Raw genomic sequence first — 13962 nt, forward strand, 5'->3', positions numbered from 1 at the left:
CATCCAGCGAAGGAGTCGCGGACGTATTGGCCACCAGGACATGGTCCGTGGATAGTTCTGTCCTAGCCCTCTTCGGTGAAGAGGCTCGGGGGCTTGCGACTGGTGTCGGATGCTTTGCATCTTGAGGAGGAGGCGAAGATTCATCCCCATCATGATGAGCTTCAGAAATAACTAAAGTACGAGACGTAATCGTTCGAGCAGTCGCGTCAACAGGTTGAATTCCCTCCTCGTCATCACTACAAAAAAGACGGCAGGACAATAATCAATATCGTCAAAGTAATCAGTGGTGAGCAATAAAACAGCGATAGGAACTTACGAGCTGATGAGAGCATCAGCGTAAGGATCGAAAGTTGTCCTCTTTTCAGTAGGAACAACTTCTTCGGCAGCAGGAGTGCTGGTCTTGGAGGGACCAGAGTCGACAACCTCATCCCTTTTCCTCTTGTTCCTTGGGGAAACAGCGGGAGGAGGAGAGTGTGCCGATGCGGTAGCCTCGGAATCAACCTCCTTTTCATAGGATCCCGCAGATTTTCGAGAACCTGCGGGTTCACTCTCAGGGCAAGGAGCACCCTGGTTGTCATCAGTGATAACGGCCCGTTCTTCGACTTCTCCACCTTCAGGAAGGGGAGGAAGAGAAACAAGATCTGGATGATTCTATAAAAAAACAACGGGGGGTGTCAATAAAAGAGTTATGCAAAAGATATCCAACACAAATGAGCAAGTCGACAAAAGTTACCTTGGGGAGCGCATTGGTGGCGCTATATGGTTTTACGCGACAAGAAGAGGGGACAGCATCTTTCTTGCTGAGGGAAGAGATTTTCTGGACAAGTTTTTCTAAGTCCTTGACCGACAAATCCACCGATAGGCGATCCACATCATTGTCGCCAGCATACTTCCAGAGGGGATTTTTGCGAGCTTGCAAAGGCTGCACTCTGATTCTAAGGAAATATGCCGTGATTTGGATACCCGACAGTTCTTTACCGCGGGTACTTGAAGCTCGTGGATGCGAGTCATCAGTGCCTCCGTCGCCGTTTTTTCTTCGTCGGTAGCTTCTGCATCCCAGGACCGACGGCGATAGATTTTCTCGGCACTATCAAAAGGAGGAATGTTGTCTTCAACAGACCCATGATTCTCCTCGTAGATATACAACCATTTTTTGCGCCACCCTTGAACTGAGTCAGGGAATTTGATATCAAAATACTCAACATCAGGGCGAACGCAGATACAAACACCGCCTATGTTATAGGTGACATTGGCAGAGCCATTACGGCGACACAAAAAGATGCGTTTCCATAACGCCCAGTTAGGCTGGACGCCGAGGAAGGACTCGCAAAGAGTGATGAAGATGAAAATATGGAGGATAGAGTTGGGTGTGAGATGATGAAGTTGCAATCCGTAAATGAAAAGCAACCCACGAAGAAAATTGTAAATGGGGGCAGAAAGGCCACGGATGAGATGATCAACGAAACTAACCCGATACTCCATTGGAGGGGTTGGGTAGCTCTCTTCGCTGGGGAAGCATAGCGCCTTTGGCTTCTTGCTGATCCCCAGTTTCTTCAGCAGGTTAATGTCTTGGGCAGAGATTTTGGATCTCTCCCACTCAGCGCTCCCCAGATCTGCGGAAGCCATCTTCGATTCAGGAGTGTTGTGCCTGGTCAATTTGCGCGGTGGCATCAACAATGGCGCAGGAGTACAGCGTGAGAGTAGTTGAGCTCAAGGAGCTATGGGGCGCAAGAGGAGATTTTTGCAGAGGAGAGCAGAGGAGCGACGCAAGCGAAAGTGCGGAAGGAAGAAGAAGAAGACCTTAAATAGAGGTGCGGCGAATCAGCGCACCGTTAGATGGAAAAAGTGTGAGGCAGATGGTGTACACATGGAGCAAGGGTAAAAAAGTAATTTCGCCCTGCAAGCGTTACAGTGCGAGCGCCAGGAAAAGCGGAGAACGTGTGTGCCCTACTTGCGCGACGTGTTAATACAATGCGTAATTTGGGCCCGCAAGGCAGTGAGAGAGAACTTCTCGCGTTTTCAGAACAATGGCCGTGGCTATCGTCAAAGACGATGTCACATTAACAAGAGGAAGTTTCGACTAAGTAGCTTCGTAAAAAATGCGACAGCAGAGGATGATGGACTATTTTGAGAGCTTTTAATCAAATACAAAGTTTTTGATCAAATGCTCGGGGGCTACTTTGGAAAAATGAAAAAATTCGAGAAAAGACAAAATAGAAACGGCGTGAGCCTATGATCAAATACAAATATTTGCTCATAGCCTCGGGGGCTACTCCCATCGGGAGCGCTGTTCGCGCACCCGAGAAATTTTTCGAGAGAGAAAATATAGCGACATAAGGCGTGGAGCCTACACCCAAGCATAAATCCTTGGCTGTAGCCTCGGGGGCTACTCCCATCGGGAACGCTGTTCGCGTACCCAATGAAATTATAAAAAAGAAAGATAGAAGAACAAGAGAGTATATTTCGAGTTATAAGTAACTCTACATATACTCCCATCGGGAGAGCAATATGAGTCATCCGTTGACTCAATAAAATGTGCTATTCCAACAGCCGAATAAGCACTCGACAATATATTCTCAGAACGCCAAAGTTGCGAACAATTTCTGAACGCCGCAAAAACTTTGCGAAGGTAAGACCCCAGATCCGTTCTGTGTGGCGTGGCGCCGTCTCTGATGTCGATTTGCTACTTTTATCCGTATCAACAGATACGAAGAAAAATCCTAACAGACGCGTTAGGTACCCGATAAATATGACTGGGACTCGACAGAATGGTAAGACCTTAAGCGGCACCTGTCGAAGTTTACACCAGTATCCCGAGATCATGTCCAGGGACGTGATCTTGAAGTAGGTTTTTGCGGATTGCCACTAGAGCAGTTAACTAGTACCTGATCCGTCAGATGAACTAGCCCCAACTACCATTATCCCTGTACGATATAGAAATTCATATGCAAAGAAATATGGAGAAGTTCAAAACTATCGAGTAAATATAACAGTGGAGATTTTCCCTGACTCTACGATTCAAGCAAAATCTCGGGGGCTACTGACATAGGCATCCCCAATGGGCCTGCCGAAGATAGTACCCGGGGTTTACTGAAGGCCCACGACTCGAAGAATAAGAAGAATCGGAAGCCCAAATTGTTATTAAGGAAAGCTAGAGTTGTATTGGAAGATGATATTTGTAATCTTGCGGGATGAGTTGGAAACCCTCCCGAACTCTGTAACTTATACATTACGAAATCCCTCGGCTCCACCTCCTATATAAGGGGGAGTCGAGGGACAAAGAAAGCATCGAATCATTGTCTCACAAACCCTAGTTTTCATATCGTCGAGTACTTTTCGGCTGAAACTTTCGAGATCTACTTGCCCTCTACTTCTAACTAAACCCTAGTCTACAACCCGTAGGCATTGACAAGTTAATCCATTGTCACCCAGCTCCTATGATGGTGCTCCGTCCCTGATCGAAGATGATAGCGTTACGCTGCTTCCATAGCCACCAAGCCGTGAGCATGATCGCCAAGTAAATGCCCTTGCCGGTCACCTTTGGGGAAGCTCGGACGGTCACAAAGGATGCTTCCGACTACGATGTGCTCCATAGTCTCCATCTCCTAGTCGCAGAAGACATATCTAGGAGGATGCTGCAAGCCGCGATAGGCCAGTCGATCCGCTGTCCAACAGCGTCCTGGCAGGCCAACCACAGAAAAAACTTGACCTTAGAGGGGCCCAAGACTTCCAAGTTTGTTTTCAAGACGAAGACCAGAGCGATCCCTGTAACATTACTTTGTAGTAGGAGGCAGTCGTGTAGATACCATCTGCTGCCCACCGCCATAGCAGCCTGGAGAGATTTTTCACGTTAAAATCTTGTGTCTTCGCTGCGATTTTCTTTTCGTTCTTAGTTATTTGCTTGTCGCGTTTATAACATATCGTTCCGCAAGGACAGGTAGGAATACCTGGCCATGGAAAGCCAGCATGACACCAAATTCCTGTGTTTGGGCTAGCCCGGGCATGCCCACGGGCCATGCATGGACCAAAGATTTAGACACGATGGCCGAGCCATGCCTGGGCTTGATAAATGTGTTAAATAGGGAAGAGTCCTGGCCCAAGATCTAACGGGCTTTTGCAGTGATAGGCCATGCTTGGGCCTAAAAGTTAGGCCCAGCAGTTACCGGGTTGGGCCTGGTCCTGGATTTTTTAGCCGGGCTTTGTTAGACCTAACCCAGAGAATACGGAGGCACCAATCTCCCGCTCGTTAGCGGGAGCGAACAGTCGTCGCCGGAAGGAAAATCCGGGTGGTCCGGCCCATTAGTTTGTTCCCCTCTTAATAAGAACCATGTTTTCCCGATCTGTCCATTAATCGTTCGCTGGCTCACTGGTTGCATCCTCTGGTACACGTGCTAGTTCACTCAGGTTCGAACTCACTTTGACGATTTTGCAAATATTCTTTTAAATCTGAGCGAATTTTGATTTATGGCAAATTTAAGTTAAACGAATTTTAAATGTAAACAAAATGGGATTTGAAAAAAAAATCACATCCAAACTAGTTCGGATCACAAAAATGTTCAAATTTGAAAATCTGCACAAAACCAAAATTTGCTCGAATTTGAAATTTGCTTAATTTTGAAATTTGCTTGAATTTGAAAATTGCTCGAATTAAAAAATACTGGAATTAAAAAATTCTCGAATTAAAATTTACTCAAATTTGAAATTTGCTCAAAACAGGAAAAAATAAGAGCAGGGAAGGAAAAAACGAAAAAACTGAAAAACGAAAACCAGCGAACCAGAGAAAAAAGAAACAAATAAAAAACTGTACCAAAATGGGCCGCGGCCCGCTCGCTCCCGCACGCGTGCGTGCGTTATCCTGGCCAAACCTATTCATCGCTCATTGCGGGAGCGAATCGCACCCGCGTTAAGCGATCAGCGGTTGGGCCGACCCATTTAGCGACAGCAAATAGGGGCTTTTTAGGTGTTTTTTTTTTGGTTCTGCCGGTTTTCGAGAAGTCCGGATTTGGTGATTCAGCGTTTCCGGTTTTTTCCGGTTCACCAGATTTTTATTTTCTGTTTTTGCTCTTTTCTGTTTCTTGTTTTTTAAAGTTTTACAAATTTTAAAAATGCGTAAATAAAAAATGTTCAAATTTAAAATGTTCGAACTTAAAAAATGTTCAAATGTTAGAATATTCAAATTTAAACTATTCAAATTTGGCCGTGTCGGTGCGGCCCATGGAAACAAGGCTACAGCGGTAGAACCTTCGCTCCCGCTTAAAGCGGGGATTGGGCGCTCGCTGTTATCCCGCCCGAATAATCCTACACGTACGGACTCATCATGTACACAGTAGGCAGGGTGGCTGTTTCCGATTTTTAAGCAGGGAAAGCAAACTGAACCAACCGGCTTCTTCCACATCAGTCCGTAGCTGTTTCCGTAAGGAGAGAATCCGTAAGTGTAGGATTATTGATCCCGCCCCGCAGCTGGGCGGGAGATAGGGATTGGAAGAGAATACCCAGGTCCAGGTATACATGTAGGTGACAGTATGCGCCCCCAAACAGTTGGCCCAAGCATAACTGTAGCCCTGTTATTCCATCCAGACCTTTTTCAGTAGGGCCTCAATGCGCACACTGGGCTAGTCCCAACTTACTGTGCACACTGAGCAAGTCTTTTTCTTGAGGGCAAAGCCATCATAGCAAGCATTATTGATCAATCAAATAACAGTTAATCGTTTGTCAATAATAAAACAATAAAACTTGGTGGATCATCTACCCAAACATGTGGTTGATCACCAGATTACTTAGCTATAGACCTATAGTATGAGCTATTACATTCGATTCCCTTGAACAGAACACATACTTGATTTTATCTAATGAACATGTTTGAATAGCAATGTCCTGGTAGATTGCACATGCAGCAAGCTGTTGCTGTCCATCATTGTGTTCAGAACATCCTGGCAATCCGATTGAATTACATGTCTATGAACTCTAATCTGGTTTGCTAAAGCAATTCCATCACACAATGCCGTAGCTGCAGTAGTAGCTGGGTCAAATGCAGAGTATATTTTACTGTTGCTCGCAGCCATGAACCTCCCCATACTAGAGCAAGCCTTAATTGCCGACTTAAGCTCTCGACGGTGGACTTCGTCCTCTGAGCAACACGCGACCAACAAATGGTCGACCGCACAAATCTTTTGCAGCACTGAAGGAAATTTTATTTCTGTTTACAGGTCTCGGCTATGTACAACATACGCCACAAAGAATGGTTGAATCATCAAAAGGCAAAACCAGACCACACGCTGTTATAAAAACCAAGCGAGGTTTCCAGCAAGCTCAGAGCACAAGGGGCCATCAAGCAAGCAAACAAACAGAAAAAAAAGAGCCTCAAATGCTACAAAATACAAATGATCACGTAGACATGCGACTTGCTGATTCGTCGTTCATCATCCCTTTAAAACTTCTGGCCAGCCAGATCGCCGTTTCTCTAGGGGAGACCTTGATCTTCCCGAACGGCTTCAGAACGATCGCAAGCTCCTCCAGCCTGTTGTCTTCCAGCAGGTCCGCGGAGAGCTCCAGGAGCCCCTCGAGGGCCTCGGCCCGCTGCCTAAACGACGTGACATCTAGCATTTCCTTAGCAGGGGATGTCTCTTCCTTAACACCAGCAGCTAACTTTGCTGCATCTAAGATGGCTGGTATCTTGCAGGCAATATTGCCGTCCGAAACATGCAGGTCGGAAGCAGCTGAGGGTGGAAGTGTAGCAGCTAGAGTGTTCGGTGAACAAGAGCTGCTTCTTACATCCAGATCTTTTCTTACCACATTCAGAAGTTTGCTGACATCCATGTTATGAGCTTCCCTTTGAACATTGTCTGGTATTGGCTGCTCATTGCTAACATTGAGATTGACATGTCGAATATTCTGTACAATATCATCAACCAGTGGATTTAATTGTGAGCCGGTCTGATTCTTCATTGACTGAGTAGAATTAGGCCCCCTCTCCAACATTGTATCTTCTGACGTTGAGACAAAAGAATCAGCGCATGTTGGCGTCGATGAAAGGAGCTCTTGGACAGTAAATTTATCCTCTCCACTTTGCAATGTGGCCAGGTTCTGCACTTGCTTACTGGATTGTAAATCATCCTTGAAAACAAAATCTGGTTCAGAGCTTGGAATGGATGGATCCAAAGCAGTGATCAGGCTTGAATTATCATTAGTGAACACACCCTTCTGCACATTGTCTGTGTAAACTTTTGAACATGGTATGGCTGTAAGGTCATTGTTTTCCAGGGCAGTATCACCAGGCACTGAGCCTGTGGGCGATGAAATCAAGCAGGCTGGTATGTGAGGTTCAGATAGCTCAGGCTGGTCGAACTTTTCAACACAACCAACTGTAGAACTTGTGGAAGGACTGGTGTCTTCCTTAGTCGCTACAGTAAACAATTCCCGGGGAGCAGATCTTGCATGTGAGTTGTCTAGCATGATGTTCAAACCTTCTGAAGGATTTTTGGATACCCTTGCATTAGGTGTAAGACCAACAGGGATACTACCTGGAGAATGGGCAGGTTGGAATTGACTTTTCTCACCCTCCGCCATGACCTTAGTATGAGCTCCTTTTTGCAGAGTGAGCGGGAGGCTAGTCATCCCTACTCCTGCTCGTCTCTGAGGGCTAGAGCGTCTACTAGCACTAGGTGGGGTCTTGATTTTTGGCTTTCCTGAAACTACAGAACCATTTTCTGCGGCCTGTTTGGCAGGTTCAGGAGTTGATGACCGAGCAGTTTTGGCATTTGAACGGTATTCAACAATAGGTAACTGCATGACCAGTAGCAGGACACAGGAGTTACAAATAGAAATAAAAACTAACTGAAATTCTATGACAAAAGAAGCAGGATCATACCAGCTGCTTTAAGGGTGGTGATGCTTGTACTGAATTCACGCATCCATTGTTGGTATTGGTCAACCCAGGAGATGAATTATCACCAGACTTTGATCTGGATGAAGCATTGTTGTGGAACCTTGAAGTATCTGATGATTGATCTGCTTCTTTCTTATTACTGACTGCAGAACTCAGCTTTGCATCTCTAGTTCTTGCAGGAGTACTGCTTTCTCTAAGCCTGCTCTCCTCTCTTAAGGTTGTCATTATCTTCTCAATAATTTTTGGTTGCTTACTCTCGCCTCTGGGATGATGATCTATGGATTTGGACGAATCTTGTCTTTTCAGTTGAACATACGATGTGTCTTTGTTGCCTCTGAGATCTTCTGGTGTTGTACACTTTTCTTCTGAGTCATCCCGATCAGCATCATGGATGCTTCGAGTATCAGCGACCTTGATATCAGTGCTTACGGCTCCACCAGATGTGCTTCTGTCACTTGATAATGTGCTGTCTATATCACTACTAGAAATGCTACTGCTTTGGCTCTCCGACATGCTTCTCTGACTACTTCGTGAAGTGGACAATGATTTCTGTGGTGTGCGCACGGGATTTGAAGCATCATAAAGAGCACGACATTGATCAACATAAGGTTGCAGATATGGATTCTTCATGATCTCTGATGCCTGTTCTCACGACATTACATATTTTTCAGAATAAGATGGAGTGGAAGAAACAAGGCTATAGTTAGAAGGTTTCCAGCTTCATAGTAGCTTACAGTAGGTCGATGCTCAGGATTCTTCCGTAACATTATTTTGATAAGAGACTTCCTGTATTTAACATAAAAAAGGAAACCATTTGAGTTGTATATTCTTCATGAAGCTCTTAAATATTACAAATTTATGACTTAAAAATGATATAAACTGCAACACACCAGTATCACTACATATGCTACCAAACCATTACTTGGTTCCGAAGTATAAGAATATGGATGATGACTTAAATTACAGATCATGTGATTCAAATGAGGCAAATGATAAGACAACTTTTAACACATGAAAACAAAAAAATAAATGTACAGCTTATTTACAACCTGCTCTATAGAGAAAAGTGCACGTACATAGAAGAAGAGTAGCAGGTAGGCAAGGGACCCATGGCGGACCTATTTATCTTACTTATCAATCCTGCCATATCCTGCAAGATTCTTAATCGGGTAAGTCTACTGGTTTATTAAGAAATCAACTGCAAATAGCAGTGCCACCAAATAACAGTTAGGAAACCCAAATTGCATATTTTTCTATTGAAAAGGTTTTAAAAGATCATACTAACTTTATTTCATAGTTTTCCATGTAAACAATATTTTGAATACCTAATATGTTCCAAATTTTGTTACTGTAATTAACAAACTAGCTTGGCTTTGTATGAACCATAAACACGCAATTACAAAACGAAATATATAACTGGCAAATTTATATAGACGTCATTTGGAAGGTTGCGCGGATAATTCAGAAAACTGCAACGCTGAAACACTCTAGAATATTGAATAGCTATATGATAGTCAGTACATGCAATTATGACTGATAGAATAATCGAGTTCATTCTACTCCATTTAGGAAATTACAAACAGTAGTTGGATTGTTCTAGTAATGTGACCTAAAGCACTTCCGAGTATTGCCTCGAAAAGAACATATCTGTTACATAGAAAATAAGTTTACATGCAGAGTTATGTTTCTTTCGTATTGTATAGCCCCTATAAATTATTTCCGAAAAGAATATACATGATAGACTACAGGGTTAGCCAGATCTTGAGCTAGTTGTACCAAAAATATTGCAGTTTCTGCAACGTATTAAGTACTGAACCCGAAAAAATAAAACTGGGTATGAACCCTTTTGGATAATATGTAAATGGAAAAGGTACATGCTCATTCATAATCCACCCAGGAAAGCTATTCCTGGGTAATGATTCTCAAAACAAAAAGATAAGGTAATAACTCACGAAGGCTTTGAAAGCAGGTCGATGAGCTGCCATCTCATACATACAACATCCTATAATAGAGAAAGGTAAATTAAATTCATAAGCAGATATTTGATAGTCTAGAAATAGTTCTGAAACATTAGCCAGTTTTATTTATTTTTACCAAGCGACCAGATGTCTGACTTGAACCCGTAGGGAATATCTGTAAGTAGCTCCGGACACATGTAATTTGGTGTTCCAACGACCTAAAGAAAATGTGATAGCATCAGTAGCCAGTAAGAGTGAGGACAGAAACATGACCTTGTGATTTGTGCCTTTAGAAGAAGAAAACTGTAAATAGTATCAGCTATATATATGATGAGGGATTAATAACTGCGTGAAAGAGTAGAATAAGAAAGATTCATTAAATGGAATGTCCTTCTAACAGTGGGAAAGGCTATGGTAATGCAAATCTTTTACACAGAGATCCATGGGAGGAAACAGGAAAGAAAGATCATACTGAAGAAGTTAAATCGTCTTCCTTCAGAGTCTTGGCTAGGCCAAAATCGCCTGCATACAAACAAATGGATTGTAAATTAATAAAAAAATAATATAAAAACCGTTGATGTGGTACAAAATAACTAGATTTGCAGTACTGTGTTTGCTATCGGGAACTGACCGAGGCGTATGTCATGATCTTTGGTGAGAAATATATTGGAGCACTGCAAGTATGATGCAATTGTCAGTTAAACTACCATATAAATAAGTGATGATGACTATATCTGTTGATGCTTACCTTCAGATCACGATGCAAGACATAGTTCGAATGCAAGTAGTCAACAGCTAAGACCAGTTGTGCAAACCATTTCAGCAGTTTCTGAGAAATAATAAGTATTATTATGAGCTCAATGTTGGATGTGATTTTCCCCCTCAGTCCAATGAACAAAAGAGAAAAGTTATATCGTACCTCCTCAGGAAAGTAAGTACCATTCAATTTCTTCATCAGCTCATCACTGTGATTAAAGGAAAGAATTTAAAAACATAGTACTAGTAAGCTAAACTCCAAAGCACCAAATAAGACTAACATATCTCCTCCTTCACAGTAGCCCGTGATGATGCAGACATAGCAACCCTGCACAACTGTCCTTGTCAGTAAATATGTTCAAAACTGAAACTTCAAACCCAACAAGAACAGGCAAATAAAGTTTTCAAATGACAAACCTTCTCAACCCAAGCCTCCTTGAATTCAACGATGTAAGGATGCTGTAGTCGAGCAATCAGAGCCATCTGAAATGTGCTTTCAGCTTAATCAACTCCTCAAAATAGCACCAGTGAATCAGCAGAGAAAGCCCAAGGAATTTCACGAACCTCTTGATGAGCAGACTTTCGGCAGCGCTCCGTCTGCCTCGCGAGACGGATTTTCTTCAGCACGTACCTGCAACCAATCACAAGCATACTGCTGTCAACCGCATTTGACAGGTGGAGGCAGAACATATATTACTTGGAAGGATTGAACTACATCCTACTTCTTCTTCTCAATCTTGTGATTGACGAGGATGGCGGCGCCGAAGGCACCGCGCCCAATCTGCTCCATGATCTCGTACTGATCCATCCGGGACTCCATCACGCGTCCCGCAATCCGCAACTACGATAATCACAGCCTCACTGTCACGGCAGCAAGTCGCCTCTGAGTATACCAAGAAAACGAATCACAGTCCTGCTGCCATGCCCATGCCGCAGCAGCTCAAAGAACGCCTGCACATCCGCACCACCACCAGGCCCTGCAACAAAAGCGACGAGACAACCGCATAAGCCAAACCAACTTTAAGCAAAGCGCACTCGCGTCACGTGCCAGCCAATCAAACCAGCGGCATCAACCAGAGCTCGAAACCTTTTCTTAGAAAGGAGACGAGGAGAGGCACTATTCGCTCATGGGGAGCGATTAGCACGGGAACCGACGAGCTACTTGGTCTGTCTAAAAAGAAAAGAAATTGAGCTACTTGGCGAAAACATCATACAGAGGAAGAGGAAGAGCGTCAGTTATCCAGAACAGTGGTAGCAGGGAAATCTGCGGATCACGCGGCGCAGCGCTTCCAACCAACCGCCGGGGCAGGGGAGCTTACCTCGGAGGTGTCCGCCTGCATTGGCAGGCAGGCCGAAGGTCGGCGGCGCCTCTCGCCGGTCACCGCGAGATCCCCCGCCTCGCTGGCCGCCGGCCTCTGCTGGCTCGCTCTCTACTGGCGCGCCTCGCTGGTGGTCGGGGCTCCGGGCTGCAGAATTTCTTGGTATTTTTATTCGGTGGAGCTTTGATGCGGCGGAGCGGTGTTAGTTGAAGGCGGAGTTTTTTGCTCGGTGGCTTATATACGCAGCATGACCGCAACAGCGAGCTAGTGCCTACTGACCAGTGGACTGAAAGGGATAATAATACTCCGTAGAATTTTGCAAGTGTATCACCCACTAAATACTACAGTATACTCTTTAAATTTAAGTGCTTGTTCTTGTCATATTCAGAATCTTTGTGTAGCGTCGAGTACTCCAAACGTATATAACCATACTCAATCCATAAATCCGCTTTACGACATTAGCCAGAACGAAGAAGTAGCTGAGTGATCACATCATTTGGTGGCCCGGTGCTAAACAAATGAAAATTTGGTTTAGTAGGTGTTTATATACGAGAGTAATGGCTGTTTATGCGTCCACCAGTATTGCATTCTGCATTCCAGCTTCCTCCCCTCACCCTCAAAATCATTTGCTTTGTTTCCTAGATATTGTGTTGATTTGGGGCTTATAAGTTATAACTCCTTTCTGAATGTGCTGCTATGAGAAAGAACATGCTTAATTTTTCATCATCGTCAACTTGCTTGGCAGCTTTGATGCGATATCGTGGGTGACAGGTCGGTGTGCACAGATTTGACGATATGAATCTGTTGCATCTTCCATAAAATAGTCGTTGCAACCAATCCAATGATATGAATCGATATACTGTGAAGCTCTGGACGCAGCATGTGTCGTAACGCATCGTCAGATATCTTGGCTTATATCCTGTCTGGCATGGGCAACAAAATAAACAACTGGCTAATTAAACTATCGCTCACATGTAGTCTCCTTTTGGTAATTTGCTCACTTGTACTTGGCTGCCTTTTTATAGGGCATGGCCAGCTCTGGCCAGCAGTTGGTTAACTGAAGTCAATGGGACAGAACACGGTCCAACACAGAGGGATTTAACCTACAACAAGGAATCTTTCTAAACACTGATTTAACAAGGAGGTTAATGAATATGCCTACATAGCTTGATAGCTACAAAGCCATCAACCTACTGTAAGGTCATCTCTATCTTTGATACTCCTCTGTTCCAAAAGCCAAGACATATAACTTTAGTCAAACACGATGAATTCTAAGTTTGACCAAGTAATAAATAGACACAGCCAATAGATCCACCACAATATATTTTATATTCTATTTATCCAATATTTTGAATATTGATATTTTTATGTATATATTGGACATAGTAAGTTTTCATTTTCCGACTATATTTACCCATGATTTAGCAAAAAAAACTTCCAACAGTCAAATTGAGCATCTATCGCGACTAATACAACATGTGATACAAACACACGGTGGAAAGTCGTGTGCGGGGATTCAAACCCAATTAAGTGCTATCACTTGGTTCTTCGGGAAGTGTGGTCGGGGTCAAGGATGGAAATTTTACCCACGGGTACAGGTATCCGTTGGTACTGTACCCGCACGGGCATGGCATGGACACACTTTTATACCCATAGGTAGTACACATACCGTGCCCGTTAAGTCATGGGTTGGACACGTGTATAGCCATGTACCCGTGGGTATACTCATGTCCTACATATTTATACAGATATGTGGACATATATAACTAAGTAGCCAAGTTATTGAGCTTTTGAACATATGATAAGTTGCGAGCAATATTATTAATATGATATGGGAGTATGGGACTCTTCTAATCTTTTTGAATTATGAGTTATGAGTATGTGACTATCATTTATAAATTTTCATAATTGGCATATACTTCAACTACGTGTTATTGAGTTGATATAATTGTTTTTTTGGTCAATATGCTATCGATGAATGTAAAATTATGACTAACTTGTGTACTATTTGATCTACCCGTTGGGTACCTAATTGGTAAGCGTA

At 43.6% G+C, this 13962-nt stretch overlaps 1 protein-coding gene across 1 annotated transcript; it reads right to left on the minus strand.

Annotated features, from left to right (window-relative positions):
• Positions 1-6168: 6168 nt before the first annotated feature.
• LOC127323396 (serine/threonine-protein kinase Nek4) lies at positions 6169-12145 on the minus strand. Its single transcript, XM_051351545.2, has 15 exons — positions 11919-12145; positions 11322-11576; positions 11164-11230; positions 11017-11082; positions 10881-10927; positions 10763-10808; positions 10592-10672; positions 10475-10517; positions 10316-10365; positions 9980-10061; positions 9838-9887; positions 8962-9035; positions 8620-8671; positions 7868-8527; positions 6169-7782 (listed from the first exon to the last, which is right to left on the minus strand). Exons 2-15 carry the CDS (start codon positions 11417-11419, stop codon positions 6385-6387), a joined length of 2814 nt encoding a protein of 937 aa, XP_051207505.1. The 5' UTR covers positions 11420-11576; positions 11919-12145; the 3' UTR covers positions 6169-6384.
• Positions 12146-13962: the final 1817 nt, after the last annotated feature.

Source organism: Lolium perenne, chromosome 1, assembly GCF_019359855.2.
Source record: "Lolium perenne isolate Kyuss_39 chromosome 1, Kyuss_2.0, whole genome shotgun sequence".
Taxonomy (NCBI): Eukaryota; Viridiplantae; Streptophyta; class Magnoliopsida; order Poales; family Poaceae; genus Lolium; species Lolium perenne.